The sequence below is a fragment of the Prionailurus viverrinus genome, chromosome X (genome assembly GCF_022837055.1).
Source record: "Prionailurus viverrinus isolate Anna chromosome X, UM_Priviv_1.0, whole genome shotgun sequence".
Classification (NCBI taxonomy): Eukaryota; Metazoa; Chordata; class Mammalia; order Carnivora; family Felidae; genus Prionailurus; species Prionailurus viverrinus.
The window spans coordinates 48,183,013-48,200,891 of NC_062579.1; the positions used below are offsets into that span (position 1 = coordinate 48,183,013).

General features: G+C 37.7%; 1 protein-coding gene across 6 annotated transcripts in view; it reads left to right on the forward strand.

The window, feature by feature from the left end:
* Positions 1-17,271, forward strand: part of HEPH (hephaestin) — an 82,030-nt gene extending 64,759 nt beyond the window's left edge. For 4 of the 6 annotated variants that reach the window (XM_047843953.1, XM_047843951.1, XM_047843954.1 and 1 more), the window contains 6 exons: positions 6,351-6,457; positions 7,857-8,082; positions 10,597-10,736; positions 11,656-11,818; positions 14,783-14,827; positions 16,927-17,271. In XM_047843953.1, the coding sequence (XP_047699909.1) occupies positions 6,351-6,457; positions 7,857-8,082; positions 10,597-10,736; positions 11,656-11,818; positions 14,783-14,827; positions 16,927-17,159 (914 nt within the window). In that variant the 3' untranslated portion in view covers positions 17,160-17,271. The remainder of the gene's footprint in view (positions 1-6,350; positions 6,458-7,856; positions 8,083-10,596; positions 10,737-11,655; positions 11,819-14,782; positions 14,828-16,926) is intronic. The other 2 variants (XM_047843952.1, XM_047843955.1) reach the window with 1 other exon arrangement.
* Positions 17,272-17,879: the final 608 nt, after the last annotated feature.

Here is a 17,879-nt window from a genome sequence, read left to right on the forward strand (position 1 = left end):
AATTCCTCTCCCCTTTTTCAATCTACAGGTGTCTCTAGGTCTAAAATGAGTCTCTTGTAGGCAGCATATGATGTGTCTTATTTTTAATCCATTCTGACCCGCTATGGCTTTAGATTGGAGTGTTTAGTCCATTTACATTTAAAGTAATTTTGATAGATATGCATTTATTGACATTTTATTACTTATTTTGTTGTTTCTGGAATTTTTCTCTGATCCTTTCTTGTCTTTTTGTCTTTCGTGTTTTGCTGTTTTTCTTTAGTGATATATTTGGATTTCTTTCTATCTATTCATTGTATGTTTTTTAGTTATTTTTGATGTATGGTTACCATTAGTTTTGTATATAAACTCTTCTGGAAATATCAGTTTATATTAAGTTGATGGTCATTCAAGTTTGAACACATTCACTTCTCTTCTCCCCATATTTCAGGTGTATGTTATATTTTATATCCTTTTTGTACATGCCCGTTCCCTCACTGATTTTTACATAAATATTCATTTTTACTGCTTTTTTTTTTTCTGCGTTTATACTGTCACTTTGGTCTCTACTTTGCACTCAAAGTTTTCCCTTTAATATTTCTTGTAAGACTGCTTTAGTGTTCATAAACTCCTTTATGAGTTTATGTGGGGTTTTTTTGTTGTTGTTTTTTGTCTGAGAAATTCTTTATCTCTTCTATTCTGAATTATAGCCTTGCTGTATAGAGAATTCTTGGCTGCAAAGTTTTTATTTTCATTCATGCTATTCTTTTCTGACTTGCTGGGATTATGTTGAAAAATATTTAGCTAGCCTTATGGGTTTTCTTTTGTAAGTTAAGAACTTCTTTTGCCTTGCTGCTTTTAAGATTTTTATTTGTAATTATGTTTTGACAATTAAATTACAGTATGTCTTGGTGTTGGTCTGCTTTACTTTATTTTGATGGGAGTTCTCTGTGACTCTTGTATCTGGAACGTCTGTTTCCATCCCCAGATTAGGAAAGTTTTCAATGATTATTTCTTCAAATAAATTTTCTGCCTCTTTTTCTCTCTATTCTCCATCTTGGACTCCTATAATATAAATGTTACTACATTTGATGGAGTCACTGAGTTCCCTAAGTCTATCCTTGTGTTACATACTTTGTTTTTCAGTGTTTTTTTGTTCAGTTTCATTAATTTCCATTACTTTGTCTCCTAAGTCACTAATTCATTCTTCTGTTTCTAGCTTGCTGTTCATTGTATCAAGCATGTTTCTTTTAAAAAAAAATAATGTTTATTTTTGAGAGAGAGAGACAGAGAGGGAGAGAGAGAGATAGTGTGAGTCAGGGAGGGGAAGAGAAAGGGAGAGACGCAGAATCAGAACAGGTTCCAGGATCTGAGCTGTCAGCACAGAATCCAACATACAGCTCAAACTCATGAACCATGAGATCATGCCCTGAGATGAAGTCAGATGCTTAACTGACTGAGCCACCCAGATGCCCCTGCATCAAATGTGCTTCTAAACTTGTTTATTGCACTCTTCATCTCTGATTGAATCTTTTTAATTCTTATCTCAGTGGTAAGGGTCTCACTGATGTCTTCTATTCTTTTCTCAAGTCCAGTGAGTATCATTATAATCATTGATTTAAGTTCTCCATCAGACATGTTACTTATACCTGTTTTGCTTAGATCTCTGTCTTTCACCTATTGTGTTCTTTCATTTGGGATAATTTCCTCTTTCTTCACATTTTGTCTAAGTGTCTGTCTTCTTCTCTGTGTTGGAAAAGACAGCTATGTCTCCTGCTCCTAAAAATAATGACCCTACGAAGAAGATATTATGCAATGTCCAGTGCCTGGTGTTGCATGGAATTTCTCTGGTGTGTTCTGTATGCACTCTGATGTTGTTTTGGTTGTTCTATCCTTCAGGCCAGTAATATGTAGTCATTCTTGCCTGATGTGGGCAGTGTTTGATTCTGGCCTGAATGTGGCAAGTTTTAATTCAGTGTGCTCTGATCTGCTTGTGAAATGAGTCCTGTCATCCCTTCCACAGTAACTGAGGCCCTGAAAACTCTCTGGTCTGGAGAAATGGTGTGGGCAGATGTTTGTGCTGGTCTTCTGGGGAAGGGCCCACAGCACTGGAATTGAGACTAACGTGACTGAGAAAGGCAGTTCCACCAGAACGAAGATGGTGGGACTTGGTGTAAACAAGTTAGGCAGAGTTGGTGCTGTGCCACTTCCTGCAGGTGGTTCTGTGTTTATACTGAAGAGTGGGGGAGGGAGATGGCAGCTGCCAGCTGTTTTTTTTTCCCCCGGAGAGGTGTCTCCTTGAACACTGCATCTCAGGGACACACTCTGAGAAAACCAAATCACCTCCCCCTGTGGTCCCCAGGCATTTTTCAGTAGTTGTTTCCATGCTCGCTGCCCCAGAATTATTTGCATGCCTTCTTACCAGGAGCAGTGAAGTGCCCTCCAGGCTCTATCCCAGGCAAGCTAATTGACCTTTAAACTCCAGGCTTTAAGCTTGGGTGACTGCCAGAACTGACAAAATTCAGGCCCTCTTGTTTTTCAAACCAATGGATTTGAGGAAATATTCTTTTTTTTTGTAATGTTTATTCATTTTTGAAAAGCAGAGAGAGCATGAATGGAGAGTAGCAGAGAGAGGGAGTCACAGAATCTGAAGCAGGCTCCAGGCTCTCAGCTGTCAGCACAGAGCCCGATATGGGGTTCAAACCCACAAACTGTGAGATCATAACCTGAGCTGAAGTCAGATGCTCAACCGACTGAGACACCCAGGTGTCTCATGTCCACTTTATATTTTAAAGGATTACATTTCTTGCTATGTAGGTCATGTGTTATGAGGGACCATTTAGGTGTTTATTATGGTTATTCAGGTGACAGAACATGATGGCATAGACTAGGGTATTAACAGTGGTGACAAATAGAAGTGGATGGGTAGGGAATATATTTCTTAGGTATATCCTTCATAACTTGCTGATAAATATGAGCTATAGGGGAAAAGAATAAAAAATAACTCCTGGGGCGCCTGGGTGGCTCAGTTGGTTAAGCGTCTGACTTCAGCTCAGGTCATGATCTCACAGGTTCATGAGTTTGAGCCCCACGTTGGGCTCTGTGCTGACAGCTCAGAACCCAGAGCCTGCTTTGGATTCTATGGCTCCCTCTCTCTCTGCCCATCGCCACTCATGCTCTGTCTCTCTCCGTCTCAAAAATAAATAAACACTATTTAAAAAAAATAACTCCTGAGTTTTGGCTTCAACAACTGGTTTCACTATTTACTGAGATAGGAGGAGTAAATTTGAGGGAGAAGTCAATGATGTACTTTGGATATGTTTAGTTTGAGATGAAAATTAGACAAATGTAAATATCAAGTAGGAAATTGAATAAAGGAGTCTAGAATTCAATGTAGAGGTTGGAGAATAGTTTAGGTAATGAGAAGAACATGATAAAGTCACAGATATGTGAAAGTATGGGATATGCTAAAGTATACAATTAGTTAAATTTTGCCAGTGTATATTTTGCAAAAGTAGGAAGAGTAAAAGTTAAGGCTAAAAGGTAGGTTAGGTCTGAGTTATCAAGGCTTGGATGTTTGGATGAAGTGTTTGAGCTTCATTACTTGGGTATAAGGGAGCCATTAAAATTTTGAACAGAAGAATAACATGAATAAACAGAAGTTTGGGAAGATTGAAATAATATAGCAAAAACAATGTTCAAAAAGAGTAATGAAGTTGGAGAACTTAGACATACCAATTTCAAAATTTACTATAAAAAGCTACAATAATCAAGACCTTGTGGTAAACCCTCATATTTATGGCAAATTAATTTTTAAAAAGGGTGCCAATACTAATTAATGGAGAAATAATAGTCTTTTCAACAAATGATGCTGGAACATACTAAATATCTATATACAAAACAATGGAATCATACCCCCTACCTTTTACCATATATAAAAACTAACTCAAAATGAACCAAGCACATAAATGTAAGAGCTAAAGCTACAAAACTTTTAAAACATAACAGTAAATCTTTGTGACCTTGAGTTAGAAAAGTTTCTTAAATATAACACTAAAAGCACAAGTGACTAAATAATAAATAAGTAAATAAATAAATAAATAAATAAATATTTCGACTTCCTTGAAATCAAAAACTTTTGTGCTTCAAAGTGTACCATCAAGAAAGTGAAAGGTGGCCGCTGCCTCTGGATGGAGAGAAGCATCAGTGGTTCCTTCTAACCATTGCAGAGCTGACCCCTTTGGAGGGCTCAGCAACAGCAGCTCCTTACATGGAGGATCAATGTATTAGTGGTTCCTACTCTTGGAGAACACAGAGGTGTTGGCTCCTTGTGTGGTGAGGGGACATAAGTGGCTCCCTCTTGCGGGTTGAGGTTGTTAAAAGCTCTTTATGGGAGAGCAGAATGTGGCTCTTTGGGTGGCAAGTTGAATGAAGCAGCTTCTTGAGGGGAATTTGGAGCCCTAGCGGCTCCTTCTGGGGTTAGGCAAAGAAACAAGGGGCCCTTATGGGAAATTCAGCACTGATGCATCTCAGGGGGACAGTGAGAAGAAGGGCAGCAGTTTGTTTTTTTTTCTGGGTGTGGGGCATGTAGTGGTAGCAGCTTCTTCTTGGGAGGATGCAGTGGTGGTGTCTCCTTCTAAGGGAGTAGACTAGTAGCAGCTCGTTTTCTGATGAAATACAACAGAAATGACTGCGGAACTGGAAGCAAATAACCTGTGATTCCTTGGGGGAAAGAAGATGGATAGTGGATCCTTAGGGGGCAGTGCAGTGGAGGATCCTTCTTGGGGAGCAAGGGAATGACAGCTCCTTTGAGGATGCAGATAAGATACAACTTCTTGGGTTGGGGCAAAGCCGTAATGATTCCTTATAGAAGTGGCAGAGCAGCATGGGATCCAGGCAGAACCATCAACTGGGGTCAGTGCCAAGAAAGACTCCCTGGTGGTGAGGGCTGCTGGGGTTCACCTTCTGTTCTTTTCCCCCATGAGTTTTCCCTCTTGGTACCAGCTGCACCAGACTGGGACAAGGTAGGTAAGATACTTCCTATACTTTTTTGTATGGCCATGTTCAGGTTTTTGCCCCCCTGGGTTGTTATAATTATTTCATATATTCTGGAGCTCTCTCAGATATATTTTTGTGAGTATATAGTTGCTTATTCCTTATTTTTGTTGTTATCGTGGAAGGAAATGAGCATTGAGACCTTCTTACTCTGCTAATTTGCTGACATCCATCCTATATAACTGAATTTGTATAAAATACTCAAAATGGGCAACTCTATAAAGATATAGATTAGTGGTTGTCCAGGGCTTGAGTGAGTGGGTGATTACAGAATGATGGCGAAAGAGTGAAGATTTTATTTCAGAGGTAGTGATCTTTCTAAAATTGATGTGGTTATGTTACAAAATTCTGTGAATATACTAAAACATTTAATTGTACCCTTTAAATGGTTGAATTGTATGGTATACAAATTCTATATCAATAGAAATCTTATAAAAGTAATATTGCATCAGTTGGAAGAAGGATTGGAGAGGACGAAACTTGGAGGCAGAGAAACGTGTTAGGGTTTTTTTGTAATAGTCTGGTTGAGAAAATAAAGGTCTATATGAGGGCAATATTCTTGGGAATTGGAAGGAGGAGAGCATGGCAACACAATATATTGTAGAGATACAATCAGTAGACTCACTACTTAGTTGCATGTGGAGTGTGTAAAGGTTAGAAGACAAAAACTAAAGTGTTGTGTGTGGGTAAGTATGAGGGTTTTGTTATCATTACTAGATACTGGGAGCACATATTGAGTAATAGGTTCTTTTTTTCAAAGGAGGTAAGTGAATTCAGAACAATTTTAGTTTTTGATGTGTTGTCAGGACAATCTTTAAAAGATGCTCAGTATCTAATTAAAAATTTCAGATTGGAGCTTAATGCTAGCAAGGGAGTTCTGGTTAAGTATTTAAGAGTCATCAATACATAGTTCATAATTGACACCAGAAAGGTAGCTAAAAGCGTTCATAGAGAGAGTATGAAAAAAAAAACCGAGAAGAGAACTGGAGACAGCCTTGGGAAAATAGTTGAATATAAGAAGCATCAGCAAGAAAAGGAGAACAAAGCATGCTAAAAAAGGAAGGAGGGAAGACATTATAAGATGAAAGAACAATATCAGAGTGGATTTACCAGGGGATTGGAACTGGACTTTTAAAGATAGGGGTATAGAAGAGAGGCTGAATGTGTCCCAGGAGTTAGAAGAGCAATATCATAAAACTAAAATGGAGACTGGTATGGAAATAATGGAAAAAGATCTTAAAAGTCCTGAGGCTCATCCACCATATCAACTGGGAAAAAGTTGATTTGGCCCAACTGGAGATCCCTGTTACCCTTCCTAGGTGAGGTTCTCACTTACCAATGGAACATCCCAGAAAGATCTGGCCCAGGGCCTAATGATTCTGCTTGTGTTTCCTGGATCTATTATTCTGCAGTGGATCCCATCAAGGTAAAGACAATATTGATTTCTTGGAGGTGAGTCTCATAAATGGGCAGAGCCCAACCCTGAAATAATGCAGCCCAGAGTTTGGGGAAAATTCCTCAAATGTGGTACTTATTTTAAAGACAGAAGGAGGGATGAAGGGAATAGGTAGCACCATATCTTTGTCCTAAGGGTTTTCTTCTTTGTTTCTTTTCTTTTCTTTTTCCTTTTGAATCCTATAGGTGAGTATGTTCCCATTTAAAAAGCCTAGGATTGGTTGTCAAATGGAGTTTTAGTCCCAAAATTTGTTTCAATATTGCTTTTGGAGTGAATTTCGATAGGGCATTATCTCCCCATTTCCTCATCTGGAAAATGAGTGTATCTATCTATCCAACCATTCACAACCATCTGTCAGCAATAATTTATTGAGAGACTACTATATTTTAGGGATTTTATTTGGTGCTTTGGTTGATAAAAATGTAAGATACAGTTCCCATCTTCAATCATATATATATATATATATATATATATATAATTAAATATATTATAATTATAATAAATAACAATATAATATAACATAAATTAAATATAATATAAATTTATTTTTACATATATTTATTTATATAAATATATATTATATGTATATGTAAATATATATATTTTTTATATATACAAATAAGTAAAATACTAACAGCTCCTTAAAAAAAAACATGTAATAGAGGGGTGCCTGGGTGGCTCTGTTGGATAAACACCCAGCCCTTGACCTCAGCTCAGGTCATGATCTCACAGTTAGTGGGTCTGAGCCCCACATTGGGCTCTGCACTGGCAGTGCAGAGCCTGCTAGGGATTTTCTCTCTCCCTCTCTCTGCCTCTCCCCTGCTCATGTGCTCTTTATTTCTCTCTCTCAAAATAAATAAATAAACTTTAAAAAATAATAAAAGAACCCATATAATAGTACTGTGAGGGGCTCATCAGGGAGTGATCACTTTTGGTTGGAGGAGATGATTAAAGGGAAGCTGTAGAATGCACCACAATGAAAGGTACATGTATTTCATACTTTAAGCCTTGAATACTAAATAGCAGTATACCTTAAGATAAGGTATGTGGCAGAGGGAAGGCATTATACAAAGAAGAAACAACATAAGGAAAGGCACTGGGTTGTGAAAGTGCCTTGTGAGTTTGGAGATCAGTGGATAGGCCAGCCTAGCTAAAACATAGGTTGCATAGGTACCTCTTATCTGTATCTCAAATTATTGTGAGGATGAATTCAGATAATATATTAGAGTTGCCTATAAATGTAAGACATTATGATCAAGTGCTAAGTACAGTAGGCTTGACTTAGAAGTCAGTCTGGCACCATGTACAACACTGCTACCCAGGAACAACTCCATTTGATTTACTGTCTTCCCCTTCCTCCCATCCTCAGGACATGTATAGTGGTCTTGTTGGACCCTTGACCATCTGCCGAAAGGGCATCCTGGAGCCTTATGGAGGACGGAGTGACATGGACAGAGAATTTGCCTTGTTATTCTTGATCTTTGATGAGAACCAGTCTTGGTATCTAGAGGAAAATGTAGCAACCCATGGGGCCCAGGAGCCAGGCCGTGTTAACCTACAGAATGAGACTTTTTTGGAGAGCAATAAAATGCATGGTCTGTAGAAAATAACCTACCTTTCTTCCAAAGAACTCCCCATTGGTTTCATGGAGGTATATGATAGGCCCATCACTACCTAAGGGAGCATAATTGAAAGTATGGGAAAGTAGGAAGGTGGTATGTGGGCAAATTAAAAGAACTGTCTCCTACTATTGTACATTTATATACACAAAATATATAAATAGTCAGCATTAGATCAGGTGCACATAAAGCAAGAAGCTGACTCTGTAAAGTTGTTGTAGTGACACCAGCATACTTTAACACACTAGAAAAGAAAGATGGAAATTTGTGACTCTCAATGGACCTGGTAGGTTGGTTGTTTAGGGTCCTTCTATTTCAAAATCCTGAGTTTAGTCTCTCAATATCATTTTATTTCTTTACCCCCCTGCATCTGGAATGTACTTTCTCAATAGATTCCAAGATAGACAAATTAAGGACAGCTTGTCTTTTAGTCTAATTTCACAACAAAGTTTCAATTTACAAATAGGAAAGAACCTCAGAGAAAATAATGCTGGATTTATATTACATACAATGAAGAGATTTTGATGCTTGAATGGATTTTGGAAGAAAATTGTGCATCCAAGCCTTCCTTTGTTTCAAAGATCTGTGTAGCATTTCACAAACAAAAGAAAATCTAAAATAAGAGTGAGAACTTAAATACATTTAAATGTGTGAAGTGATTTCTCACCATCCTTTCTAGTGTAATATTTCTTTGACATGAGGATAAGGTGCAGCTTTGATAGTGATTCCAATGGAACTCAAAATTAGTATCTCATTGTCGCATTGATTCTAGCTATTTCCCCTTGCTGGAGATAAAAATGATTCACATTGAAATAGAAGATTCACAAACTGAACAATGTGAACTTTGTATCTCCTGACAAATCAGAGAAATTAGTTGCCCAGGGGAAAAAGGGAATTAGGGCACATTTACAACTTGCTAGTGTCCATTTGTTTGGTTAATGCCCATTTCTATCTGTTTGTTTATATGTTCATTCATCCAAACTCCTCAGACATCAATCCATCTACTTATGTATCAGGAATTTGTTGAACACTTTCTAAATGCTGGTACTGAAGATAGAAAGATAATGTTATATTCTGAGGGAAAACAAATAATATATCGTTCCTTTCCCTTCCAGATTCTTGAAACAATTGAGAAAAAAAAAAAGAGATGCTTATGACCAAATGTGGGCTTACTGAGAAGGAACTAATTAGAACTAATTAGTTCTCCTGAGAATTAGTTCCTGAGAAGGACACTGAATTTATTTCTGAAGCTAAATGGGCTTGCTGATACTCCTCCTGCAAGGAATAGATTTTCTACCTTGACATTGATATAGATAAACAACAATAGCCTCCCCTTTGCAGCAGTAGAATCTTCTCTACAATGTAATATTAAATCAATTTGAATTATTTTCTATGTCAAGACTGATTCAAGAGAGAGAAGATTCACAAAGGGTAGAGTTGAGCATCTTTAGTTCCTTTTTTACAAATTCACAATTTGATTGGGGTAAATAAATGACAGGTTATAAATGTTCCTTCCATTATTTCCACTCTTGAAACGTAGAGTAAAAATGACTTTCCCTCCATAAGAATATGTGGGGCACAGGAATGTGCTGTGGGCATAGTCCTGACAATATGAATTAACATGGCTATGAGTAGTTTGTTGTCTTTAGAGCATAGGATGTGGCCTGTGAAGAAACAGATAATGAAGCCTATGCAATTAATATAATTATTAATTCCAAGAATATTGCAAGTACTTTTTATTTAACATGTATTGTAGGCTCAGGTGTCTTCTGGGTGCTCTGAAGAATATAAGGAAACTATATTAGTATAGTATATACTTTCATTTCCTGCTTACTAGGAACCTATAGTCCAGTTGGGGATATGAGCTTCCACCAATTTAAAGATAGGTAAGTATATAAGGGAGGTTTTGGTGACTTCCAAATATGGTACAGACAGTACTGGAGGAGTTCAGAAGTAGAAGTAAATGAAGGGAAAGAGAGTTACTAAGAGGAGCTAGATCAAGGAAGTGTTCTTGGATAAGGTAAAGTTATGATTGGGCTTTGAAAAGAATAAAATAAGGCAGGATTTCTAGGGGGAAATATCAGAAGCATGAGCAAGGACACAAAGAACATGAATATGGGGCCATATTGGGGATGGTGAATAAATCACCTTCATTGGAAAAAATGTGTTGGATAATGGGAAATGAATATGAGAAGGTGGTTTGGCCTTATATTGTGAAGGACCTCATTGGCTGAACTAAGGAGCTTGATCTTTTAGGCATTAGGCATCTATTATAGTATTTTAAGCAGTAGAAAGAAATGGTCAGATTAGATATTTAGAAAGACCACTCTTATAACACCAATGTGTAAGATAGACTTATGGAACGCAAATGTTATAGAGATTAGAGAAATTAAGAAGATATTGTTATCATCAAACATGATAGGGACTAGCCCTAAGGCAATGGCAATGGGAAATCAAAACAAAAGATATGAGACTTTTTTTTTTTTACAGCCATTAATGGAAAGCTCTACAGCAACCTCAGGGGTCTTACCATGTACCAAGGAGAACGAGTGGCATGGTACATGCTGGCCATGGGCCAAGATATTGACCTACACACTATCCACTTCCATGCAGAGAGCTTCCTATATCGGGTGAGCTGGCAAAGGGCTGAGTACCTCAGGAACAATTAGAGGAATGCTTTGACAGTCATTAAGGAAGAAAGGGATAGCTTCTTAAGGAACAAGATAATAGTTAAAAGAGGAGAGGTCTTGTACATGGAGAATTGAACTGGGAATTCTAGTTTGGCTGTGTACTCCAGGGTTAGTCACTTCCCTCTAGTCCTTGGCTTTCCCCTCTGACATAGAAGAAATGAGTAGCTCAAAGGAAAAAAAAGAAGTGAGTAGCTCATTTGTGGTGTAAGTAGATTGAAGAAACTGAAGTAATTGAACATCAGTCAAGGACTGGAGTTCCATTAAACAGTGATCCTAAGAGCAAGAAATTTCATAGTGATGTCTCAGAATCTATGAAAGTTCTTAATCCATTATAAGAAACTTCAATTCAGAAGCTACATGGAACAACATGTAGGTTTTGAGAAAGAAGTTTTAGTCTTAGGAAAAGGGGGCAGTTGAAGGGAAAGGGAGTTGAAGGCATTGATATAGATTTAAAGATATAGAAGTGTGATAAAGATGATAGCATAGAGGAGAAATCTAAATTGAGATAAATTTCTAAAGGAAATAAGTAGTTCCTTCCTAGGAGTCAAGGATTAAGCCAAATTCCCCAGATGTCAGCATGATGAAAAGTATGGAGATACTAATTTTAGCTCCCAAAGTGTCCTTTGGGACACTTTAAGGAAAAGTAGGAAGATAGGGTCTCCTCTGATGGTTCAATTTGTGTGGGCAGATTTATAGAGGAGATGGATCAGTTGTACTTGTTAAGCTGCTCTCTGATCTATGAATCTTGGAGCCCCATGTCCCTGATTTGTACATCCAAGTTTTTTTTTTAGCTCCTATAAGCTCTAAGATGAACTCTTTACCCTTCATTTCTTCTCCTCCACCCCAATCTCTTTTGCAGAATGGAGAGAGCTACCGTGCAGATGTTGTAGATCTGTTCCCAGGGACCTTTGAGGTTGTGGAGATGGTAGCCAGCAACCCTGGGACATGGCTGATGCACTGCCACGTTTCTGACCATGTCCATGCTGGCATGGAGACCCTTTTTACTGTCTTGTCCCAAAGAGGTAAGGTATAACTTCCCCCAAGATTGGAAATCTTTGAATACTTTATGTAGTCTACAGGAACCAGATAATCCCAAGAAATTCCTTACCCCTGTCTTTCTGATCCCAGAAGAACCAGGACTTAAGACAATGCATGCCACACTCAGGTGTTCTCCCAACTATATTTCTCATTCTCCATTGTTTCCTTGCTCCTTCCCCATCCTAATTACTTTGACACTTGTTGATTTCACATGGGTTGACCCAGCCTGAAACTCATTAGGCTCTATGCATTGTTGCTTAGCATAGATTTGCTTCCTTTGAAATATATTTCATTTAAATAGAAATCTATTATTTTAGGATTCATTAGAAGTACTCACTATTTCAAGAAATCTTGCTAATGAGTTCTTTAAAAAATAAATATAGTTCTAATAGTCACCCCTTAATTGATTTGTTTTGTGGAGCTTGTGAAAAAGTTCTTTCTGTATTGGAACAACTATGTCTAAAGCTAGATGGACATATTGGTCTTTAGTTATGGCTTATCTCAGAAAGAGTTGCTACCAAGGGTGCAAAAAGGTTTTGCCTTTTTTCTTTTTTTAATATGGAGAGTGAATTGCTGGGCTGGTTTCTTTATCAGTCAATTTTTGATCATCACCAAGAACATAAAAGTTTTGGCTGGCTATGGATTTTGTCTTTTGGTCATTAATTGTTTAGGAATCTCTTGACCTGTGTCTAGGATTTTCGGTCATTGGCACTCTATCAGCAGAAATACAAAGTTTGAAAATGTCTTTGGGCTTTTAAACAAGCTTAGCAAACCAGGGTAGAGAATACAACTCTGCTCTTTACCCCCAGGTAAAGAGAAATTTTCCATTATAATAACCTGTATCTTTGAAAAGCTTTGTTCTCTAGTAATCTATACTGCTAAAATGTGTCTTCAACTTACTACTATAGTACTATTCCTTACTACTCAGATAGGTACACAAAACTCTTTGTTGTGTTTTGTCAGCCCTTAGAAACAAAGTCAAGTGATAAATTGATGTGTCATCAAGATGCTATAGGTTCAAGACAACAGGTTTTGCCTGTGTATAGTAATGGGTCATCCAAAATCTGGACCATTTCACAAAATTATCTCAATATATAACATCAAAGAACTTCCATGAATAAAGATAACTCATATCTCTCTCTGACAATGAGCCAGCCTACAAAGCCTACCTATTTGCTTTTTATTGTTTGTTTATACTTCAAGATAGTCTAATTCAGTATTGCTCCAACCACATATATGCTACCTGGCCAACCAGAGGGAATAGTTGTAGACAGGGAAGAAAGGGCTAATTGTTGAAACAACATTCCTGATGAGGAAACAGGGTATGAAAACCAGAGATAAAATGAAAAATTAGACTGGAATAGATTTTTTTTTTTACTAAAAGAAGAGAAGACAGAAAAGTAAATGATCATTGTATAAGTTTGGGTGAGGAGTCTGACAGAAAGAATATTTATTTCCTTGTCTCTGCTTCATTTGTTCATTTGTGGGAGAGAATTCATCTGCTTAGAGTGAAGGATAGAAAGTAGGATAAGGAACTTGAAGAGAGTGGGCTAAGGTTTGAAATAACCACTTTGGGAGATGGGAAAACAAAGCTTACTCTGAGTGATAGAAAATAATTTATTGGCAGGAAAAATTGAGGGCTTAGTTAAAGTTTGACACAAAGAATACTTATCTTTACAATTACATGATTTTTATACACCAACATTCAGCATACCAGACAAAACACAGAGAAATCATACTCACTGTGGTTTCATCAGTCAATTATAATGCTCCTGGTAAGTCAGTAGTTGAAGTGATAGACCATAGAGTCTAGCTAGACCAGGAATGGGGTAAACAAAAAAAGGCATGATAAAGCTGACAGTTTGGGAAAAAATGGAAGGATCCAGGAGCTAGAGATCTGTATGAGGTGATGATAACAGGTTAAATGGAATAAGTATCATTACACTATGTAAGGAAGAGGAGGCTGTTGTTAGATTTTATATTTCTGAGATGGAGCAGTTCTGAATAACAAGTTCAATGTGGCCATGGGATTGTTAATAGAATTAGAGTAGATATAAAAGTTGTTGGAATTGAAAGGTACAGAAACTGTGAAGTTTGAAGGATGAATGGGTCAACACCTATGGTGGGAATGGAGGAATGGGAAGACTGAGTCAGGTAGCAAAGATTTCCGTGAATGAAAAGAACTACTAGGTAACAGTAACAAAAAGTGGTTGTGAGTTTTGTAGTCGAAAAATATAATCTTCAAAACAGATAGATATTTACCCCAAAAAGGGAGGAAAAATTATCTAAAAGCAGTATTGAGAGGATATAAAGGAAACATAGTCCTCAGAGAAAAGCTCAGCCTCATTAAAGCAAGAGGAAGCAGTGTTCTCAAAAGGGTTTGAATATGTAGGGATGTAGTTTTGACAAGGAGCAGAGATTTATTGAAGGGAGGGTGGGAAAGGGTGACAAAGAACACAAGAATGTGGGTAGGAAATATCAATAAATATGTACATAATGGCAGAGGGGTGACTTACCTTTTGGACTCCTAAGCCTATGTTTTTGCTTATATTTTTGTCACTACTCAAAACTAAATACAAGCGTCCGACTTCAGCCAGGTCACGATCTCGCGGTCCGTGAGTTCGAGCCCCGTGTCAGGCTCTGGGCTGATGGCTCGGAACCTGGAGCCTGTTTCCGATTCTGTGTCTCCCTCTCTCTCTGCCCCTCCCCATTCATGCTCTGTCTCTCTCTGTCCCAAAAATAAATAAAAAACGTTGAAAAAAAATAAAAAATAAATACATATGCCAATAATGACTTTGACCATAAGGTAATTAATTCCAGGCACCTTCTTTTTGCTTAGGATACTACAGAGAAATTCCTCTATCCAATGCCAATGCCCACAGCAAACCTGTGGATTGGTGGGAAGAATAACAGCGCTAACTAACCTCTTTTTTTTTCTTTTCTACCAGAACACGTAAGCACTATCACCACCATCACCAAAGAGATTGGAAAAGGTAGGAAGGATAATGCATAAACTGTGTAGTTATATGTGGTATGTACTTGGGGGGAGGTGTAGTGCCTCTAGAAAATGAGATTCACTACCAAAACATGGACTACAATACTAGCAGGAAGCACCCTGAAATTTCTGTAATACTTCAAAAGTCAGGAACCCAAGGTTCAGTTTTTCTCAGCATATTTATTCTCTCTGTCCCCTATTCCCAACATCCTAAGTTAGGGAAAACAGCCTCACCCCAGTTGAAAGTTGCTATCTTAGCTTCTCACCTAATGTGTGAAGGGGGGGGGGGTGTGGATTCAAGGTTTCTTTGGGTTAGACATGAAGGAGCTGTAACACAGACATAAATTATTCACAGAGACAGTATGAAACTAGTATAAATACCATACAGTCTACATCAGCTTTTTTATTCTTGTTTCTATGGAATACCAAATAGTTGACTCTTTGGAACCAGCCATTTCTTCCATTCACAAAAGTAGAAATTATTTTCCTACCTAAACTAGGTCCAAATAGTGGGCCTTACCTACCTCACTCTCCCCCATCCCATTTGTACATGGACTGAGAAAGTCTCAGAGGGTTATGAGAAGTAGAAGGGATGCTACAGACCATCAGTTTAATATGGGGATTTTTTTCAGCTCTGTTTTGAAAAGTCCTAATGATCTCCCCAAGTATTTTATAAACTGTGAACCAGGAGACTAAGGTATGTTTTGGAGGGATTGGGAATAGTAAAAGTGAGGTTGGGATAGTGTAAACTCTTGGTCTCATAAAGCCCAAAAATTTTCTACATGAGAAATTGATAAATGGAAAGTAATTTGTCCAAGATCACAAGAGGAGTAAGTAGTAGAATGTAAACTTAGAACTATGAAGTTTCCAGCGTCCATTTTAACTCACACTTCATCTTTTCTTATTTCTTTAATAATGTTCATTCATCCATTTATATATTTATCAAACATGTGCTGAGTTCCAGGGAAACCAAAACAAGTAAGATATTACTATCCAGGAGATTTTCATCTATAAATTGAATGAGATACAAAAACAATAATTGCATTGCTGGTATACATTGTAAAAAGGGGCAAAACGACAGCTATTAATTATTGTTCATTTGCTATCTTCCAGGTGCTATGCTAAATATTTTATAAATATTAGCTAATTTAAATATCACAATAAACCTCTGACCTAAGTATAGTTCTTATCATCATTTTATAAAAAAGGAGACTGAAGTCCAAAAGTGAAGGAGATAGTTCACTTGGCCCAAGCAAGTAAATCATGAGAATACAAACAGTACAGATACTTTGGGAACACAGAAGAAAGGACCATTAACTGACCTCAAATGTAACATTTAATATGCGTATAGAAAAGTGAAGAGGGAGAAAGGGTGCCCTGAAAGAGGGTCACCTGTTCTTGGAAACAAAGAATCAGTTGCTGTGGCTAAAGAGTATAATATAAAACCAAAATGGTAAGTTAGAGCCTGATTGTGAGAGTTGGAATGCCTAGTTTGATTCATAGCTTTGCTGTGTAGGTTAATTGGAGATCACCAAAAGTTTGTATGTCAGTAACTAAAACAATCATATTATTTCACCTCGAAGATCAATGTGACATCAGTGTATTAAGACTCAAAGAGCTGAGAGACAAGACAGCACAGTGGTAGGCTGTTGTCATGGTACAAATAGTCAAATTGAGCATTTATAAGCTAGATGATTGAGTCAAACTGCCTCCTTGAAAATTCCACTCATTGCTCCCAATTCTATCCTCTGGAAACATATAAACCAAATCCAATTCTTTTCATTGTTAGCTTTACATCACAAACATTTTTATATTTGAAGAAATATATCAGGGCCCTTTCTACTCAGTTTTAGTTCTTTCCATGGGGGTAAAGAACACAGTGATTCCTAAGGGCTTTCTTAGCAGTGACTTCCTGTTACACAAATTCTTTGTAACCTATAAACCTGTATTCATCAGCTGGTGTTTTTAGGGATAGGAGCAATTCCTCTGCCCTATGTTGATGGAGTTATTTCCTATTTCCCAAGAGTTGACCGCGAATGGTGCCACATTAGAGTACTCTCCAGCTCAGGGTGCCATTTTTCTCTTGTTCTATTTCAGCATCAATCCTCAGAAACACTGGAGAAGGCAATGTGAGAGTGCTGGGCATGTGGATCCCTGTAAAGAATATTGAGATACTGGCTTCTCTTTTAATTGCCATGAGTATCATTCTCCTCCTCATTGCTCTAGCTCTTGGTGGTGTGATCTGGTACCAGTATCGACAGAGAAAGCTACGACGCAACAGGAGGTCCATCCTGGATGACAGCTTCAAGCTTCTGTCCCTCAAACAGTAGCAGTTGGGTCCTGCAACTGCACATCTTGAATGCAGTCCCAGCAGGTCGTGCTCTAGTAACTAACTCCACTGTCAAAGGGACATGAGTGGTAGAGAGGCAGAGTAGGGAAATAAACTCATCTGGGAATTTCTTCACTTATTTATTTACATGGAAATTATGTACCTTCTCTTTTTCTTTATTTTTTTTCTCCACTTGGGAAGCTGGGGCAAGAAAATCCCATATTATCTTATATCACAAATTTCAACAGCTGGATTATATCAACCACTGACACTTGGAAGATCTGGAAATTACTAATAGCGTATTCTTCTTACAAAGTAGATACCTAAGGTAAAATCAATTGATTAGGTTTTTATTGCTTTTTCAGAACCTAGGTAAGTGAGCTGTGAAGATAATCCACATCTAAACTAAGGGCTAACAACATGGGCATGATGGAGAATGTGTGGGGTGGGATTTGAAGATCCAAATTTTATTTTGATTCTCCTTGGAAATAAACTATTTTGGAAAAGAAGCAGATGGAATATTATTGCTATGAGCACCTACAACCTCTGGAGCCAGAAGCTCCTCAGGAGGTCAGTCTTCAAAATTTCTGGCACAGTTTTCCACTCCATACTGTAGGCAAAAAATACTGTATGTTAAAGTACTTGTTAGAACACTATAAGAGTGAACATGGTGATTTTAATGATCTCTGTGGCCTCTGGGAATCTGTGACCATGATTGAAA